The sequence below is a fragment of the Callithrix jacchus genome, chromosome 1, assembly GCF_049354715.1.
Source record: "Callithrix jacchus isolate 240 chromosome 1, calJac240_pri, whole genome shotgun sequence".
Lineage (NCBI taxonomy): Eukaryota > Metazoa > Chordata > Mammalia > Primates > Cebidae > Callithrix > Callithrix jacchus.
The window spans coordinates 11,328,819-11,350,000 of record NC_133502.1 but is presented as its reverse complement, the minus strand read 5'-3'; the positions used below and the strand labels follow the sequence as shown (position 1 = coordinate 11,350,000).

Below are 21,182 nucleotides of genomic sequence, written 5' to 3'. Positions count from 1 at the left end.
AACCTGTATCTTATGAGATGAAGGAAAAAAACACGTTTCAGAGAAGGACAGAAAGGTCAAATACTAAATAAGTCAAACAAACAAAGAATATTCAGCAGCTGACCATACTCAAATATACAAGCAAAAAAAAAAATTTAAATCCAAGGCTATATTTAGAGTGGTTTTCTCCAAATGGAATATGCAAAATTATCTATTGGAATATGGGAAAAAATTATTAGAGGTTATTTTTATATATTAATAAATCTCATCCTTTGAATTTTTTCATTTTTTGTTTTAAAATGTACATATTTCTATTATAGTACATATAAAATTCATTTAAATAAATATGTATATATCTAGGGGAACTTTTACTAACTGAGGAATATGGTAAAAAATGTGATGCCACTGTCTCTAGAAAATTTCAAAAATAATAAATAAAAATAGGCATATACCCCCATAGACAGCAGTCCCTTCTGAGTGAGGCACTGGCTCATCCCATTCCTCTTACCAGCATTCAAAAAGGATCTAAAAGCCAAGGTTCTAATGATGGCAGGGAAGTTCTCATCACTTAAAAGAAAACATATACTCTAAAGATTCAGATCAGAAAATCTAAATCACAAAGTGAAAGTCAGCTTAGGAGATATGCAGTAAATAAGTCAGACCTATACCCAGTAAAATGAAGAATTGTGATGTCTAATATAAGGCAGATATGGTCAAACCTGTTGATTCCACCCGTTTGTACCCTTGGTGATTTAGACACTAGTCAGTCATTTACTGATTTACTACCCTTTCATAATAAGGGGAATGAATTCTGTAGTTTAGGGAAAAGACCAAATTGTGATCAATGTTAGCAGCATCAGATCTTGTGTTTCCGTAAGCTGGAATAATCTCTAAATCAGGAATACTTAGTATTCTGTATTGTTTTTCCTGTAAAAGGCCAGATAGTGATTTACATTAGGCTTCACAGGCTAGATGGTCTGTTTTGCAGCTATTCAACTCTGATATTGTAGTGCAAAATCAGCCATAGACAATATTTAGGTGAAGGAGCCTGGCTGTGTTCCAATAAAAATAGGCAGTGGGCTGGGTATGTCTCAGGGACTACAGTTTACCAAAACTTGATCTAGATTATATAAGTTGCAAATGGGTATGAAGCAATATTTCCAGAGTTTGTTAGCAATTTGCAAATAGGAATTGAACACTTTCACTAGAAGCTATTGTGAAGACAAAAAATGTCTATCTATAGAAGTAGCTGATGGCCGGGCATGGTGGCTCATGCCTATAATCCCAGCACTTTAGGAGGCCGAGCAGGTGGATCCCTGAGGTCAGCAGTTTGAGACCAGCCTGGCCAACACGGTGAAACCTTGTCTCTATTAAAAATACAAAAATTAGATCAGCCATTGCGCACCAGCGTCCCTTCTCTTCCTCGGCGCTGCCTACAGACATCTCTTGGTCGGCATCATGGCCGCCCTTAGACCCCTTGTGAAACCCAAGATCATCAAAAAGAGAACCAAGAAGTTCATCTGGCACCAGTCAGACCAATATGTCAAAATTAAGCGTAACTGGTGGAAACCCAGATGTACTGACAACAGGGTTCATAGAAGGTTCAAGGGCCAGATCTTAATGCCTAACATTGGTTATGGGAGCAATAAGAAAACAAAGCACATGCTGCCCAGTGGCTTCCGGAAGCTCCTGGTCCACAATGTCAAGGAGCTGGAAGTGCTGCTGATGTGCCACAAATCTTACTGTGCTGAGATCGCTCACAATGTTTCCTCCAAGAACTGCAAAGCCATCGTGGAAAGAGCTGCCCAGCTGGCCATCAGAGTCACCAACCCCAATGCCAGGCTGCGCAGAGAAGAAAATGAGTAGACAGCTTATGTGCACGTTTTGTGTTTAAATAAAACTGGCATCTTCCTTAATTTAAAAAAAAAATACAAAAATTAGCTGGGTATGGTGCCTCATGCCTGTAGTCCCAGTCACTCAGGAGGCTGAGGCAGGATGATCGCTTGAACCTGGGAGGCAAAGGTTTTAGTGAGCCAAGATCATGCCACTGCACTCCAGCCTGGGCGACAGGAGTGAAACCCTGTCTCAGAAAACAAAACAAACAAAACAAAAAAGTAGCTGAGGTTTGTGGTCAGTATTTTTTAGGGCAAGATTCAAATTAAAAGCCTGTCTTGATGTAATAAAGAAGCAGTAAACTAATAGACAAATGCCGTTTAGTGAAAACAAACTGGACCAATAAGTAGTCCAGAGAGGACTCTCGGATAAGAATTGTCAAATATTGGAAGAAGGCTGTGGAATCTAATTTTTGGAGAAATTTAAATTAAAGAGCATTTAGCCTTACTTAAGTTGGCTGAAGCCCTTTCTGCAGGCTGTGACTGAATTAATACCTTCACATAATGTCTTCCAGCCCACTGATTAGAGTACTTTTCAAAACTGGTTTATTGTGTATGAATGTTCATTGCAGCATTATTCATAATAGCTACAGTGGAAACAACTTAAATGTCCATCAACTAATGAAAAGGCAAATAAAATGTGGTCAGTTTATAAAACAGAATGCTATTTACCCGTAGAAATACATGCTGATATTTATATACATACTACATCATAGATGAGCCTTGATAATATTGGGCTAAGTGAGCAAAGCCAGATGCAAGGGACCACATATTGTATGACTTCATTTACTATATGAAATGTCAAGAACAGGCAAGTTCAAAGAGACGGATAGTAGATTGTTTCTTGGGGATGGGGAAGGGGCAGAAATGAGGTCTGATGGCTATTGGGCATGGGCATTTTGAGGGAGGTGAAAATGTTCTAGAATCAGACAGTGGTTGTGGTTGCACAGGCCTGTGAATATGCTAAAAAAAACCCACTGAATTGTGTATTTTTAAAAGGTGAATATATCTCCATAAAGCTGTTATGAATATAAGTTTAGGTTCCTTGTGTAATATCTTTGTCACTTGAAATATTTGCCCCTTATGGTCTCTATGTATCTTGACGAATTTGAGGTATATTTGGCTATCATCACGTTCAGATGCTTACGCTTTAACTATGGAACTTCTGAGTCCTTCCTTTTTATGCTGTTTCAGTGAATGCCCCAGCCCTGCACACTTTGGAAACTAAATCAAGTCTGCCGGTGGCACATGGTAAGTTTCAGTAATAGTCTCAGTGTTTTATGTGCAGTTGCCACCCTGAGTTAGACAACTTATTAACCAAAACTGCTTCTATGGAGGTAATTATGTAAAACAGGAAACATTTTAGTGATTGCAAAACAGTTATTAAAACTGCAGTCTTCGTAATACTGTTGTAAACTGGACATACCTACCGAAGTCTTAAAATAGAAAAGGTACATATAGGTATAAAAGGCGGCCAGACTCACAAGTAGAGCTTTCAACTTGGAGTAGTGTCTTGATTATTTATGATTTTGTGGAAAGTAGTAGGTGTCAGGTAAGAATGAGGGTGACCTGCTACCAGACCAGCCAACCAGCACATGCCACAGGGCACATGTGGTTGTTTTTATAACTTTCAATGTGGCCGCAAGTCACCTTTTCTAAACAAACAGTTTGAATGACTGGTTGGGAAAATCTAGAAAAGACATGTGATGGAAACCAAAGGAAATAGGTAGGAACCACTGGGTGAAATCCGTGCCGGGGTTCAGTTCTTGGACCAGATCAAAAGAGATAGTTGTTATTAACATGATCTGATAGACGGGCTGAATATTCATAGCCGTAGTTGACTTTTTATACAGTGAAAGTGCTAACAGTTTTTATAGTACATTCTTTAATATGATGTTTTCCTGTGGTCTGTTGGATATTGCAAACAAATTAAGACGAGAGAAGGACCATCTTTTTCCTGTCTCACGTACAGTTGCTCTGGAATCCAATGATTATTTCACTCTTCTTTCATTTTTGGTCTTTTAAAAAGGTCACACTTAAATCCATGATCTAACTGGTCCGTTTAGTGGCACTTCTTGTCTTCAGAAATATTGCAGTCTGTATATCATGAACTTTAGTAACAATCTTAATCCTTTTTACTTATAACTGACTCATGAAATGTCTATCGCACCTTAATTTTTTTCTAAAGATCATTTCAGGAAGATCAGTTGTCTTGAGTATGTGATCACAATATGTAATGTCTAAATTCTCCATATATTGATCATCTTATTTACAAGTGTTTAGAGTATGCAGTTTTTTTCCTTTAGGCCAGTAATAGATAAAAGCACATTGGACATAAATAAATTTGCTGTAATAGTGAGCATATAAGAAAAGTATCTCTAGCAGTCATTCTGTATTCATATTATTTTATGTCAGGTCTAAACTCTCTCTGCTGCCTCCTTTTATTTGGTCGATTCGTGTAAAGCATTGCTGGCCACTTCTCTTTTGCACTTCAACAGTGTATTTTAGTTTCTTTGACTTCCCTGCCCCTCCACTTCGCTATTATTAGCTTTCTGTGTGACATTACACATGGTCCCCAGTCTCTTTGTCATATATTTTTGTTGCTAACTAAAGGATACCCCAGTAGGTACATTAAGCTGTTAGGGGTTAATTCAAGGGTCCTGAAAAATTGATCATTTCTAAAGCACAGGTTCGTGGGGATCCTACCCTGACTGGCCCAGAGCTACATGATTCAGTCATGCCCCCTTCCTGGCATCTGCTGGGATTGAAATGCCAGCCAGACTTGGCACAGGGCCTACAGTCCTTGGATGGGGATCAAAGCTGATCTGTGAGCATCTCAGTGGGCAGGAGCTAGGAAGAGACTTGGCCAGGGCTCATTGATGTCCCCCACCCCGTCAGGCCAGCTTCCCCCACCCCGTCAGGCCAGCAAGGGCAGGGCAGGGCAGGTTAGTCATGGATTACGTAACGTTTATTTGCCCGTTCACTCTCTGTCCTTTGTTCCATCTCAAAGCTTGATGAGGTTCTTTACCATGAAAAATCTCGAGATTCCTTACCATCGTAGGTCGGTTTCCCTGGGAAACAGACTCATGCGGAAGTTTACGGGTGGGAGGTGGGGGTGCCCTCAGACAGCACCTGTGAGAAAAGCAGCGTTGGGCAAAGGGGACCTTGAACCCAGACGCAGCTGCAGTGGAGGCCTCAGCTAGTCCTGCTTCAAAGCTGCGGAGCTGGGATGAGTACTCCAGCTTGTCCTCTGCTGAGGCAGGGGAGGGCCATTGCCCCCTGCATTGATTTGTCATCTGATGAAGGCTGCCCCGAGGAGAGGGTGAGCTAAAGCAGCCTGGAAGGGACTCCACTGTGAGCTGCTAGGAGCCAGCATTGCCAGCGCGTCTGTCCTGAGAAGATCTAGGTAAAATGGGAACCCTAATGACTCCCCTGCTTTCACTTCTGCAGCACAGGCAGTAAGTTCTGATTCTAAGGCAGTTGATAGGATGAAACACAGGCTCTGGGGAAGATAAATGATCATGCTTGATTCCCATCCCCCAGTATGTGTCTTTTCTGGACAAATCTCAAATTTTTAGCAGTATTTCCACCACCGGAGACCACTTTGTTCTTTGCTCATGGAGTTGTGACTAAATGGTGGTATTCGGATGCCCAGAAAATAAAGTATTCTTTGTCGTTGCTGTTAAACTGACCCGTCCAGCAATTGCTTAGGTTGCCTGGATAATGTGGCTCACTTTTAGAGCAACCAGTGCAGAGGGAAACACATCAGAACCTGGCAGTTTATCCTGAACCCTAGAGAAATAAGTCATAGGAATATCCCTGTAATAAAATAATAAATATGTGTGAGATGATTTCATGAAATGAAAACTTTTTATTAAAAGTTTCCACGTGACCTTATTTAGATCACAAAGTACAATAAAATGCAAACGGTATGACTTCCTAAAATCTGAAAATAGTTATCTTCTTTAAATCTCTATTTTTAGCAGTTCAAACTAGTAATACAGCCAATTTGTATGATTTTTTAAAATCTTGATGCTATATAACAAGTTTGAAAAGCACATTTTTGGTGGTCAGCAGCTGTGGGACCTGGTGGACTTAAATGTTTCTTCCATGGCTAAGTCCACACTTCAGCATTAAGGTGGTCTCACTCAGTCATAGGCTGTATTCTAGAAGTTCACTCAAAAGTAGTTCAAGATGCATTTCCCCCATAGAGCCAATGTTACCTACGTTGACTAGGTTGCTGGCTAAGCTATAAGAACCTATTTATATGTACCAAAATCAATCAATCTATCTATCTTTCTATCTATCATCTATCTATCTATCTATCATCATCATCTCTCTCTCTCTGTCATTTATCTATCTATCTGAAATAGAGTACAGAAATACCCTTTAACAAATTAAAAAAAGACCCTTTAAAGTAGGAAGCATTAAAACTGAGATACGCCTCTGTATCCCTGCCCTGCCACCTGGTGAGCACTTGGTAACTGTTGGCCGTTTTTACCCTGGCCTGTCACCCACTCCCAGGTCTGGTGGTAGAATGCAGTGACCTCCCCCTTGGAGGTGAAAGTGGAGAGCTGGTGGGGGGAAGTGCACTGTGTCAGTCTCCAAGCTGAAGGTGAGTGAACCATGCACCAACTTTGCTGGTTGCCTTGTATCCTGTGTCTAATGCCTGACCACCATCATTAAACCGTCACCCAAAACCTGACCTTCCTGTTGAAGGACATTTCCTTCAGTTGATAGGATAGGGTTTGGTTGTAATGTCTGCTGCTGGCAGGTTTCCTTGTGCATGCGCATAACATTTCTCTGAGAAAAGTCACCCAAAGACCTCATCTACCCTGAGTATGGTTGCTGTTCTGGGGTGAGACTGGGAAGATCCCTTATTCATTTGCCCAGCTTTGGGGCCAGGGCATTCTTCAGCCCTGGAACTAGGTCTTAAACTGCATCCAGGCAGGTGTCTAAGAATGGCTCTCCATCTAGCTGCTGACCTCTCCCCTGTCGTTCCCTTTTTAGTTTCTTGGTTTTACCACTTGAAAACCATGGGGTCAGCACTGGGAACAAATGGGAATCCCAGGGCCTTGGGAGTTTTATGGTTTTTTATAGGTGAAATATTTTCATGAATTTTGTTTAGCCACTTGATCAAAATACTTTATAAGTAATAAAGACCTTTTGCAGTTGTGCCCTTGTGTCTTAAAAGGGTATTGTGCACTAGGTTGATGAATAAGAAACTTTAATGATTTAAAAATGTAATTTCTGTAGAGTGTGGTTAATGGAAAGTACACAGAAATAGAATATTCCATGAAAAGGTGACCATCTTTAACTGCCTCAACATTTTTTCCTCAGTAAATTCTTGCTATTTAGGCGTGACTAAAATACCATGGAGTATATCTTTAGAAATCATTTGAAAGGAAACTAATGTTACCTTGCTGTTGCCCTGTTTGTACCATTCTTATTTTTCCTTGTTAACAGAACAGGCATTCTCGTCGCACATACTGGAACCAATAGAAGAACTTTCAGAGGAAGAAAAAGGTAACAAAGGGCTTGCTCAGCTTTACCTGCACGGGTTTTGTTTATATGCTGGAACCCAGGCCTGGAAAATATGAGCCAGTGGTTTTTATCCCACTACTTCAAAATTAGGAAAGACATTTAGATTTGGATTTTACTTTCAACCCTCATGGAGTATCCTGTTATTCTATTCTCTTAATATTCTGCTCTGTTTTCCCCTGCTGCATGGTATGCTTATGCAAGCAGATGAAATAAGAAATTTCCTGTCAGAGAGCTTGAAAAAAATTATTTCGGTGAAGATTGTTCTGATTAGATGACATATTGACACACACTTGTGTTGTGCACCAGAGGATCTGAAAATATTTGTATCATAATGGTGATTGATCATACTCTTAATCTGAAATGAATGGGTGAAGTGCTTATTTCCAAATTATTTTTAATAGCAAGAAAAAGCATGCCTAAGTCCTGGGTGTGGAATATTTATGTGCAAAACAATATCTTCATGGTGGAATTTGGGAGCTGTTACAGGTGTTGGGAGATAATTATTACTGCTTACTCATTTTGTTTGATCGTTCTAAAAATTATTTTCGATGAGTTTTTTGAGTTTATGAAGAAAGGTTTAATTATGAGGAACATTTTCTAATGCTAGATTTGTAGACTTTGAAAACAATTATGTTTGAATCGGTTTATCATAATTTTTTCTTATTATAAGAATTCACCATATATCACTTCTTTAGGAGACAGCAAATTGTCAGTACTTATTTTGGTTCTGGTTTTGTCATGTTTGTCAGGAAGATAAGTCAAATGACCTATATTCTAATATGTAAATTCAATTTTTTTTTGAGATGGAGTTTCGCTCTTGTTACCCAGGCTGGAGTGCAACGGCGCGATCTCGGCTCACCGCAACCTCCGCCTCCTGGGTTCAGGCAATTCTCCTGCCTCAGCCTCCCAAGTAGCTGGGATTACAGGCAGGCGCCACCATGCCCAGCTAAGTTTTTGTATTTTTGGTAGAGACGGGGTTTCACCATGTTGACCAGGACGGTCTTGATCTCTTGACCTCGTGATCCACCCGCCTCGGCCTCCCAAAGTGCTGGGATTACAGGCTTGAGCCACCGCGCCCGGCCGTAAATTCAATATTTATTATACCTCTTCCCTTGTTCTCTAGACATTTGCCAATTTTTTTATTTTTGTAAGGCTAAAAATTGAGAATGGACTAAATCAGGCATATTCACAATACCTAGATGATGTACACTTTCAATCTGATCTTGCTATGCTAATGGTCAGTAACTTTTTAATATTTGTATGGGGTTTATTTTGCTTCCATGTATCTTTGTAATTTGTGTTGACTTTCTATGTTTTAGACAGACTATTTAGTTCAGGATTGCGTATCTTCCTGTCCAAATGTTTGGCACTGATTTTGTTCATGTTTGGCACTGATTTTGAAGAGTTTGGTTTTAGCTGCTTCATTTCCATCTTATTTCTTTGTAATTGCTGTTCCAATGTTTAGTAACCTGCTTCTTTCGGAAACAAGAGTGATTGTAGGTACATTAAATTCATAAAGCTATAGAAACTTATTGAGGAAAATTTTAGGGGTATTCTGATGAGCATAATCTTAAAATATATTGTCACCCTCTTATGAGGTCCTCAGCCTTGTTCCATTGTTAAACAAATAAATTGCTGGGTGGCTCATTCCCAGATATTTCCAGCACCTTAAAGATGGCCACAGCCCAGGCATCAAACAAGATCCTGCAGGCTAAATCGATTCCGTAGATGCTGACTTGTTCCCGCTGCACTGTGGGCAACTATTTTACAATTGGTTGCCAATATTTAATTGTAGTGCAATCTACACAATTTAATTATCTATCACTAGGTGATAAAGTCCCTTCCAACTCAGAAATTCTGATTGTTTTTTTTTTGTTTTTTTTTGTTTTATTTTTTGAGACAGAGCCTCACTCTGTCACCCAGGCTGAAGTGCAGTGGCACGATCTTGGCTCACTGCAACTTCCGCCTTGCGGGTTCAGGCAAGTCTCCTGCCTCAGCCTCCTGAATAGCTGGGACTACAGGTATGCGCCACCATGCCCAGCTCATTTTTGTATTTTTAGTAGAGTCAGGGTTTCACCATGTTGGCCAGCATGGTCTAGATCTTTTGACCGTGTGATCCACCCGTCTTGACCTCCCAAAGAGCTGGGATCACAGGCGTGCACCACCGCACTCGGCCTGGTGGTTGTTTTTTAAAATTATTTGCTCTGTGCTACAATACAATACCCTAAAAACCCTGGGTGAATGGTCTGCTTAGCAACATTTAGCAGGGCTGAGCCACTGTCACCAGCTATGGAAGCAACCTCCAGTTTGCCATAATCCCCCTCAACTCTTTTTGCCCCACATTGTCTTATTTGCTTTGTGTAGGCATATGAGCTTCTGAGCCCCATAGGTTGATGAGAGATAGCACTTAAAAAATATTGTCGCGAAGTGATTTTCAGCCATCCCTTTTGGTTTTGGAACAGGATGAACAAATCTTACCCTATTTGAGCTCTGAATAATGACACATTATTTTGCTTGCAAGTAACATGCTTCCTCTCTCCTACATACATACCATTTACTAATGTTCAAGACACAAAATCCCATATTCTTTAAAGAATCTGTGAGGTTCATAGAAAATATCACATAATTTCAAAACTGGAACTTCATGTCATGTAGTTCATGTGCATCTTAAAAACGACTCAGTGAGAGTTCCTATAGGCATCATGATCGTCCACCATCACCCAGAGTGGTCTTCTAACTTCCACTTCCAGATTTCACTCACTGCATCCCTCTGCCTGTGTTTTTGGAGTTCTTCCATTCAATGTAGGATGGCAGTTTGGAATCACTGACAGCAAACACCACCATTGGCTGCTGCCACATTTAGGAGAAGGGACTGGAAAAGAAAATAATCCTTGCCATGCGCATGTGTTCAGCTCTGGTGGTAGATGGGAGAGTGCCAAGGACCATGGACAACACCCCAGGGTCCATGTGTACCGCTGCAGAAACCAGTGACCTCCTCCTTCTAGCACCTCTATGGAGGTGCATACTGGCAGCAGATTAATTGCCATCAATAAATTCCTCAGCTTGTGCTAACATTTTGCAGATAAGTGCCTGTGAAGCTAAATTTTGGCAGTAGTTTGCAAAAACACTGTGGCTTTTACTAAGAAGTAACTCACGCATGCATATTTCTGTGTACCTGCTGTTTGACAGTTGTGCAGAGGCGTATTGATCTTGCTGTTTTATGGATACTAGAAGGTGAGGGCCAGAAGAGATCTTAGAGACCATTTTATTTTCCAGAAACAAAACATAGGGGCATTAAAAGCCTACTTCAGGTTGTTGAGTTTAATTAGTGACAATATCCAGGTTTTCTACTGTCCATAGTTTAGTGCAAAGAGCAAATGGAGAAAGGGAAACTGAGGTGGCCTCTACAGGACCAGCTAGATGACCTTTGGGGAAGTTACTCTGCAGCTGTTTCACATAGTATCCTCATGTGAAAAATGAGGCAGTTCATTACCAGGTGATAGATAAAGTCCCTTCCAACTTAGAAATTCAGGGATTTAAAAAATCATTTGCTTTGTGCTACAATTATTTGCTTACCATAAATGGGATTTTGTATGTCTGATATAACTGATCACATGTACGGACAATTGTGCATTAGCCTGGCCATCAGCTTGCTTGTATTTTAAAATTTGTATTTGAAGGAAATGCTACTCTAGAAAGGTTTGTCTTGGTCTTGGTGAGCAATATGTGCTTTAACGAAAATCTTCAGCTGTGGTTGATTTTCAAGTATTCATTTCACTTCCACATTAAAATTTATTTTATTTTTCCCTGCCTACTCTACATTCTTTCTCTTGCTTCCATTGGCCAGTCCCAGCCTTGTAAGAATCTTTACCAAGGGTGCTCTATAGTCATAAACGGTTTCATTCATAAATGGTTTCCCAAAGCAAGCACTAGTATATAAGGTGAATTTGAGGACAGAGAAATGTGTAATCTGCAGTAATTTGGGGGAACTCAGTCACCAAAATGAACCTGTCATCAGAGTTGAGGGTGATCACAGACACATCAGCAAATGAATTAAGAACTAAAGGCAAAGGCTTTACAGCTCTTCTAACTGTGGCCAGGTCATTCCAAGCATCACTTGCCCCTGTATGTGGCCCCAAGTCCCAGAGGAAACAGGGCCCAGAGCCTCTCTTTAGGTGATGCTTCTGTGTACATCCTTCATTATCTGAGATATTGGCCAAAAGATTCTTTGCATGATTGGTGGGGGGGAGCATGTCTATTTCAATGGTAACGCCAAGACTTCCAGGATCTCTCTTCAAGCCTCTTTTTATTTTTGGCCCTACACAGTTGCACACTTGATGGCCACCTAGAAACCAAAGCAAGTGACATTGTGGCAACAGCTATGATTTTGATGGATTGTCTGTTTGTAGAAGTGCTTTTTTGGTGGTTTCAGAACACTGGTGGTTAAATAGCAGCATGAATGCTGAGAATATAACATTTAAGATTAGTTGTAAATTTTAATTTATAATTATGTGCTGTTTTATCACTTCAGGTTAGCAAGCTGCAATAGGAAAATGTAGAAAAGTGTTTTTGTGCAGGATTTTTTTCTTCTATTTAATGCACAAAAAAGTTATTTGACTAATTTTGCTTCCAATAAAATGGTCTATTAATGTAATAGAAATAGTTTTTAATGTGGGATTTGAACTGGTGTTTAAAAAACATATTAAACAAAAAGGGATTTTGTTCAAGATCTCCTGCAAATCCAGGTACTATGGGTATTAAGCACCCCATCTGCTGAGAGGGGTGAGGCAGTGAGGGAGATTCTGTCAGGCGGCCTGGAGCCCCACACCTAGAAAATGGCATTTGATGCCACCGTTGGTGGGCAAAACACCCGTTAGGAGGTTAAACTCTAAAATGATTGTATAGTTGTCACTTTTCTCCCAGATCAGGCTTTGGACAGTCAGTAAGGGTCTGACCTGCCAAACATTGCATCTCTTTAATCAAGTCTTTAGTTCCTTTGAACATAAGGACTCAGATTTTCAAAGGCCATGCCATCATTCTTCTCCAAACTCTTTAGAACTTGACATTTTTTTTAGTGGGGAATAAAAGAGGGATAGGGATGAAGTGGGAAGAGTATGGCCTGGTGTTTTTGGTTTCTTTGTTTTGAATCATAGGTTATTTAATACACTTTTGCTAAGACTTTTGTCAGCCTTTTTCATTTTGGTAAATATTTTAAGGGGGATAATGAATTTCACATCTTGAAATTTTATATATACTTAGCTTTAGTAAACTAGGAAGTTTGAAAATTTTTTTATATTTAAAATAAATTGAAATGGGGTCTCATGGCTAATGCCCTTTTCAGCCTTAGCTCACCTGCACCCAGGTGAATTAAAAAAAAAAACATGAAATGGGGTCTCACTATGTTGCCCAGGCTAATCGCAAACTCCTGGGTTCAAGTGATCCACTCACCTTAGCCTCTCAAAAGTGCTGGGATTACAGGCGTGAGCCACTGAGCCCAGCCAAAAACTTTTAATTATTTAAAGTAAACTGGGCTTTTTCTTCATAAAATGACACATAAATTCTAACCAAGTGAGCTTATGGATGAATTTTTCAGGAAATAGTGATATGATTCTAGTGATAAAACATTAAACTTCTAAATAAATTTTTTCCATCATGCTTCTATAGATACATGTATATCTCTAGTTGTAATCTGATTAAGCAATCCAGAGTCTTTAAAAATACTGAAGTTTTGAAGCAGACATAAAATAGTTTTATAAAGCTACATAGCTTAAGCATTCTGTATTGCTCTGAATCACTAAGATATCCCAAAACTTTAAAATATCACAAATACTTGCTGCTTAAAAGCTGTGCTTTGTCATTTTCTGCTTAGAGATTTGATGTATTTGCTTAATTCTTTTTTCTTTTAATACATTTTTAAATCTTATTTCAGGAAGGGAAAATGAACAGAAATTAAATAACAAAACGTATTTAAGGAAAGCTTTGAAGAGTAACTCCTCCCTCACTAAGGGACTAAGAACAATGGTGGAGCAGAACTTGATGGAGAAACTGGAAACCTTGGGGATTAATGCAGTAAGTTCATTCAGTTTTGGAATATTTGTTAGATTTGCTCTATTTTGTTTTCTAAGTTAGAAATGATCAGAGAAGAGAAGAAAGCTCATCAATTCTGTCCATGTTTGGAGACCAAAGGCAAATGTGACCTACTTTATTTATCATTCACTGAGTGCCTGGCACACTTCTAAGACCTTAACAAATATTAACTCATTTAAACATAGAAACAAGTCTCTGAAATAAATGACATTATTATCTTGATAGTTTACAGAAAAGGTAAGTAACTTGATTAATGTCACACAGCTAGTAATGAAGGAGCCAGGGTTTGTATCTAGGCAGTCACAGTGCTACTTACATTCTGATGTTAACCTCAAATCACTGCCTATTACAAAATCAGTACATTAAGACATGTTGAATGAATGGATGGATTGTATTTTATATTGTTGCCAGATTGAATAATTTTGTTATATCATATAGACTTTTTGCTTTTTATATTTATTGACATACATAAAGGCATAAATCTCAATTGAATAACTTCATTAGTTTATATGTATGTAAAAGTCCATTTACATACGAATATATACACATGTATGTATATGTGCAAAGCTTGTGAGCACATATGCATGCATGGGCACACACACGTGGATGTGTGCATGTAGATATGTATATATACATGTATGTATCCATGTGCATATGCAGATATCTGTGTATGTATATACACATTTGTGTCTATAGATGTTTATGTGGTATTTGTGTATGTGGCTATATTTGTAGGTATACGTTTGTATACTATTATGTATATATGTGGATGTGGCTATATTTGTATTTGTGTATGTGGCTATATTTGTAGGTATACGTTTGTATACTATTATGTATATATGTGGATGTGGCTATATTTGTATTTGTGTATGTGGCTATATTTGTAGGTATACGTTTGTATACTATTATGTATATATGTGGATTTGTATGTATATGTGTGTGTGTGTATGATCTATAACCAGCAACCAGATGATGAGATTGAAAACTTCCAACATTATAGAAGACCCTGTTTTAAGTTCTCCTAGTCAATATCACCCCCTACTTCTCAATTGGAGGTAAAGGATATTCTGACCTAGTTTTGCTTGTTCTTGAACCTCATAAAAGCGGAGTCATACACTGTGTAATATTTTATATCTTACTTCTTTTGCTTATATTTTATCTATATGATTCATGCCTGTTGTTTCATGTCACAGTAGTATGTTCTTTGTTTATTGCTTTATAGCATTCTATTGTGTGATTACACTGCAGTTTACCTCTTCCCTGCAGATGGACATTTGTGTTTCTATTTTGGGGCTCTTTTTGGCTATTAATTCTTGTACATATCTTTTGGTGAACATGGGCATTTGTTTTTCTTGAATACATATCTAAGGATGAAATTACTGGGTCAAAGGGTAGTATATGTTTAGTAGAGTAGGTGCTGTCAAATAGTTTTCCAAGTCTTGGTACCAACTTATACTGTCCCTAACAGTGTTTGAGAGTTCAGTTGCTCCACATCTTTTATCAACTCAGTCAGTCTTTTAATTTTCCTTTTTAGGTGGGTTTTGACCACCCTTTGGCAGTAGAAATCAAAGACATTCATGGAATGTGTGGTTCCTGTGCAGATTGTTTCTTGAAATTGTAGTTTTCCATGTTGGTTGTTTGCTAGTGGTTTTTGGGTTTTAATTTTCATTGGGACATTTTCTTTTATCCTAAGATTATTAAAACATTCCCTTGTTTTTTTTTCCTAATGCTTGGAGAGGTTTTCCTGTTTTCTTTGTTTGTTTTGTTTTGTCTTATTTTGTTTCTGTCTATGTGAGCTTTAAGAATTAGGTTTTAAAACAGTGATTTGGAGAGCTGACTTAATTTCCAGTTGGATCAGGTGTCCCAGTATAATCTGTTGAATAATCCATTCATTTAAAAGGATACTTTTGTCATATAGGAAATCCCTATATATATTTGGATTGGTTTTTAGACTTTCAAATGTTTTACCTTGTTTTTTTTTGTGTGTGTGTTCCTTTGGCCACATCATACTAATTTAATTATTGTAGTGTTGTCCTGTATTTTGATATCTTGTATAGGCCATGCCTTCTTTATTGGTCTTCTTATTTCAAAAATGTATTGGTAGTTCTTCCATATTTTGTTTTCCAATGAACTTTAGGAATAACTTTTCAACTCCCAGAATAACCCTTATTGAAATTCTGATTGAAATTGCTTTAAATTATTAAGTAGGAAGGATTGACATTTGTACAGTATTAGATCTTACCCTCCAGCTACATGGTATAGGAAGACAGGCATGAGACAAATGATTGCACAGACAAATGGGAGATTTCTAATAGACTGTATGAAATGAAATAAAGGAAAAGTAGAAGAGGGGCTTGACTGAATAATTGAGGTCAGAAAAAACTTCTTCTTGGAGGTGGTACTTTGTCTGATGATGGAGATTTCTGTCCTGGGCAACTAGGTGGGTGGTGGGGCTACTCCCTGTGACTGGGAAGGAAGGCTGAGGGAAGCAAGGGGGATGGGGACAAAGATGGTAGGTAGGTGTGTGTGTGAGTTGAAATATCCCTTCAACTAGTTTTCTTCTGTCTAGATTCTCATCAAATCTAAGTGACATTTCTCAAATTGTCTCTTTAATTATGCTATTTTCATAGTTGAAAGTCACCTCTGATAACTTACTCTTCCTTGTAGAATAACCTTTCAGCCTTCTGGGCTGGCATGTAGTCTCTTCTGCTGGTTTCATCACCCAGGTCTTTGTAAGCATTAGCCTGGGGGACATGCCTTGCCTGTTTCTGCCTCGACACCTTCCTTTTTCACAGGTGTTCCTACCCCAAGCCTGCCCATCTGGAAATTTCTCCTTGTTTTAACTTGTTTGACTCCACCTGTCTTTCTGGCCACAGCTCAGCCTCCCCTTTCAGCCTTCTTTGGCCACTGGGGCCATTGATGGCCCCTCTCCCTGGAGTTCTAGCCTTTGTAGACTCATTTGGTCCTTATGACACACATCCTTGTTGGTCAGCCAATCACAAACATGCACATGCCTCATGTGCCCCACTGAACTCATGGCCCCTTTGGGGCCAGGACAGTGTGTTACTTGTTGGGGAACCCTCACCCTCTACACATAGCTGGAGCCCTGTAAGGATGGATTGAAATGTTGGCACAGTTAATGCTGATATATGCCCATGAAATGAAACTTCCCCGGGCTAATTGGCCAACTTAACATCTTATCCCTTCAGGATATACACAGTATTTCAAGTGATCAATTGCATAGAGCACTAAAAAGTGTGGAATCAGAAAGACATAAGCAAGAAAGAGAAATACCTAACTTTCATCAACTTCGAGAATTCCTGAAACATCAAGTCAGCTGTAAAATTGAGGAGAAAGCACTGCTGTCTTCAGGTAAGCTTGTTACTGATTGCAAATGGGAGCTTAACTGAACAACTTTTTCTTTTATTCTTCTTTTTTCATCACAAGATATCACTAAACGAATTATTATAATTTTAAATGGTTAACAAACTTTGCCATTTCATTGGCAACTCTTACTATTTGTACTATTAAATGCTGGGTCTTGGATTTTGTTTGTACAGTAAAAACAAAACAAGGCAACAACCCTAGAGTCTGGCTTTAAACCCTAGAGATGGGATTGTTCGTTTCCATGGCAACATTGGGGGTATTATACCGTTTACCTTTGCTTTTCACTTGCTGAGCATAAAGGCAATGGAGACTCATGAATGACACTATATTCCAGATAAGTCCAATGTTTCTCAAATGGATACCCTTTCAATTGGAGAAATACCCAAAATGATACAACTTCCTCCCAAAAACAGACAACTGGTTAGACAAAGAGCTGTTTCTACTGATAGGACATCTGTTTCAAAGTGAGTATTTCAGCCCTGAGATTTATTTTATCAATGTTTGTCTTAGCTCAGGCTGCTTTAACAAAATGGGTGGCTTAACAGAAATTTACTTTCTCCTCATTTTGGAGGCTGAAAGTCCAAGATTAGTATGCCAGTATAGTCAGACTCTGGTGAAGTCTGTCTTTCCGGCTTGCAGATGACTGCCTTCTTGCCATGCTTTCAGATGGTGGAGATACAGCGAGCTCTGGTCTCACTTCCTCTTCTTATAAGGCATCAGTCCCATCATGGGGACTCCATCCTCATGACTTCATCTAAGCTTAATCACCTCCCAAAGATCCCCCAGATACTAACATCCTGTGGGTCAGATCTGCAGCATATGAATTTGGAGAAGGGGTGGGGACAGATACATTAAGTCCATAACAGTGTTTGGTCCAACAGAGAATCACACTTGTCATTCCTACCAGTCTCTTGTTGACACTGGGAGAGTTTTGTTGCTGCTCTCCCTCATTAATATGTGTTAAAAGCAAAAATCACCAGTTCCACAGAAATGTATGTTAAATTATATTATTAACTTATGCAATTTAGAAATATTTTATTGTTGTTTTTTAGAATTAAGAAAAATATCATGGAAGATCATTTTCCCAGAAAGTCTTCAACTATTACGTGAGTACTGACAGGGATAAGAGGGTCATTTAAAAAATACTTTTCACTGAACGTTCCTTTCATTTTAAAGTAGTATGCTCATTGTGGTTGACCGAAGCCCTAATTATTTAATATCATAATTTGTTATTCCTTTGTGATATGTTATTTGTGACATGTCTTTGTTTCTTTATTAGTTATTATGTAAGTCAATAGTCCTTAACCACATTGTGGACTCATTAAGAAAAAGGACACCTGAGTCATTCTTATAGCCACTCTCCCCACCCACAGTGTTGAGTAATTTCTCAATAAGCATATTTAAATTAAATGTCGAGTGTTGAGTTTTTATGGCTAGATCCATGACAGTGTAAATTTGTTTTAAATGTAATAATTTAGTGCCCTAGCTCTTTGTGGAATAATGACCCTAGTAAGGGTCATTATTAAGTTCTCTTAGGATACTAAAAACCCTAGCCCAGTTGCTCTGATTTAGTTGGCTGCCGTTTTAAGCCTGTTTTCTTATCTGTAATATGGGGTGTTCTAAGCCTCAATTTCCTTATCTGTAATGTGGAATAATGCTGCCTTTTTCACGGATAGTTCTTCAAATTAAATGAGAATTTATGAAGAGGGCTTGGCACTTATGGGCACTCAATAAATTGTAGGTATATTAACTAATTATGAGCAAAACTAATTTTATCATAAATAATAATCATTGCCTTATTCTGGAGATATTGATGACATAAATATCTCTTCATTGAGGCACTCTGTAGTAAAGACAATAAGCAATCATTCACCCTTCAAAAGCACTTTTCTTATACATCTCATGGGAAGAGCATTATTTCTTGGGATGTTGTGTGAATGAATCAACATGTGCAAGTCTGACATCTGGAATTTGGGTGCCCAATAAATATTATTTAAATGAACAAACACTGCTGTGAACTTCTATTTCACTTTAAAATGTGGGTGACAATTCGTGTGATGATACAAATGAGACTGTGTAAAAGCTTTTTACAATAAGATGCAGTATAAAAAAGCTGTAAGTAATGACACCATTTTAAAAGATGTAGTGTTTTTATTGAGGAATGTTTTTCTTTCAGAAATGTTTTTCTTAGGTGTGTGAAAACCAAAATTATGAAGAATATACACGTTTGGGTTTAGAGGAGACAGGCCCCAGCTTCAGCCCATTTTGATAAACATGCCCTGTGGCTGGCAGAGATCTGGGCGTGGGAGGACACCTCAGCCCTGGGTGTAACGTCTGGCCTCACAGCCATCTTGGCCATGGCCACAGAGGCACTTGTGTTCACCGGGAATTACCTGAGAAAATTGCCACCACTTTAAGAGGCCCATCTCTTAATGTCATAAATCCTAACGCGTTAAGGAAACAGCGCCGCTGTCTCGGTGTGTGTTGATTTGTGTAGGACCCCTCCCTTTAGTTCAGAGGAGGAGCAGGAGGACGACGACCTCATCCGGGCATACGCATCCCCAGGCCCACTTCCTGTGCCGCCATCGCAAAGCAAGGGCAGCTGCGGGAAGAACGCAGTCAAAAGTGACGCGGACGGGACCGAGGGAAGCGAAATCGAGGACACTGATGATTCTCTCAAGCCTGCAGGTGAGCTGTTACCTTGGAAAACTCTCTGGAAACTTTATCTAGGACAGTGGTCCTCACCCGGTGCACTGAGCATTGGGAGTCTGAGCTGGGAGGGTGTGCGAGTAATGGATGCAGTAGATGCCAAAGGCGCCCACGGAAAATGGGCAGGGCCTCGCAGCCCACCCACATTCCAGTTGAAAGAGAGGAGGGAGTTGGGGATGATACCTGCTGTATTAGTTCGCTAGGGCTGCTATAACAGTACCATAAACTGGGTGGCTTAAGGGACAGAACCTTATTGCCTCACAGTTCTGGAGGCTGGAAGTGCAAGATCAAGGTGTTGGCAGGGTTGGGTCCTGTGAGGGCTGCAAGGGAGGGTCTGTTCCGCATCTCTCTCCTTGGCTTGCCTTCTCCCTATGCATCCTCACATCATCTTCCCTCTGCGTGCATCTCTGTCCAGATGTCCCGTTTGTGTAAGGACATTGGATTAGGGCCCACCCTGATGACCTCACTTTATCTTGATCTCCTTTGCAAAGACCCTGCCTCCAAATAAGGTCACATTCTAAGGTATGGGAGTTAGGACTTCAACATATGAATTTAGAGGGACACAATTCAACCCAGGGCACTGGGTGACTATGGGAATGGCTGGTCTAATACACTGTGCTGCCTCTTGGAGCTGGAATAATACTAAAGGAAGACAGGATCTTAGTTTGTCACTGCAGATGTTTACTGAAGAGAAGTAAAACTGATGGGTCATTATTTTTTTTTTAATTCTGCCTAATGCAATTTTTAAATTATGTATTTTAAACATAAATGTAATGTTTAATATATTGTTAGATATAATTTATTGTGTACAGTGTGTATATGCCATGTATTTAGATAATTAGATAAATATAACTAATTCATTTAAAAAGAATCCATATTGTTTTTGAAAATACCCATATGAATATTCCACTCATGCATGTTATCTCACTGGAATTATTTTCTCACCACATACTTGAATGAGATCATCTTTCTTTGATTTAAAATGAAAACTTTACAGCCACTCTAACCTGTAATCCCAGCACTTTGAGAGGCCGAGGCAGGAGGATTGCTTGAGCTCACTAAGACCAGCCTAGGCAACATAGCAAGACTCTGTCTCTATTTTTTTTAATTAAATAAAATGAAAACTTTATAGCTCATAGTCTCAAGGATTATGATTTTTTAAGGATTGTGTTGAATTTTTTAACCCCAAAGTACATCAACTGATTTTATTTTAATAATGCATAATTATTTGCAAAGCTTAGACTCTTTCAAAGTTTCCTATAAGGTTATTTTGGAACTGAAGATAGATGAAATTTTTAAATATTTCACTTGACTGATTTCTATTGATCTTATAGGAGCCTCCATTAAAACACCAACTGAAAAAGTTGAAAAGATGTTTTCACATCGCAAAAATGTGAATAAACCAGTTGGTGGAACTAATGTTCCTGAGATGTTTATCAAAAAAGAAGAATTACAAGAACTAAAGGTGAAATCACTTTTACTTGCTAGATATACATAAATTTGTCTTTTGACAAATAACACCTTAATAATCACACTTCTTGTGGTGAAATATAAAACTGATATTTAGCTGATATAGCAGAGGTT

At 39.0% G+C, this 21,182-nt stretch overlaps 1 protein-coding gene and 1 pseudogene across 33 annotated transcripts in view; both read left to right on the top strand.

Annotated features, from left to right (window-relative positions):
• The window catches only part of DZIP1 (DAZ interacting zinc finger protein 1), a 60,999-nt gene that overhangs the window by 35,212 nt on the left and 4,605 nt on the right, over positions 1–21,182 (top strand). For 11 of the 33 annotated variants that reach the window (XM_078367692.1, XM_078367420.1, XM_035292637.3 and 8 more), the window contains 8 exons: positions 3,066–3,122; positions 7,338–7,397; positions 13,345–13,484; positions 16,712–16,874; positions 17,224–17,353; positions 17,942–17,995; positions 19,387–19,577; positions 20,933–21,063. In XM_078367692.1, the coding sequence (XP_078223818.1) occupies positions 3,066–3,122; positions 7,338–7,397; positions 13,345–13,484; positions 16,712–16,874; positions 17,224–17,353; positions 17,942–17,995; positions 19,387–19,577; positions 20,933–21,063 (926 nt within the window). Of the gene's footprint in view, positions 1–3,065; positions 3,123–7,337; positions 7,398–13,344; positions 13,485–16,711; positions 16,875–17,223; positions 17,354–17,941; positions 17,996–19,065; positions 19,578–20,932; positions 21,064–21,182 lie in introns of all 33 variants that reach the window. The other 22 variants (XM_078367917.1, XM_017969996.4, XM_078367943.1 and 19 more) reach the window with 7 other exon arrangements.
• Positions 1,424–1,981, top strand: LOC118152162 (large ribosomal subunit protein eL32 pseudogene; annotated as a pseudogene).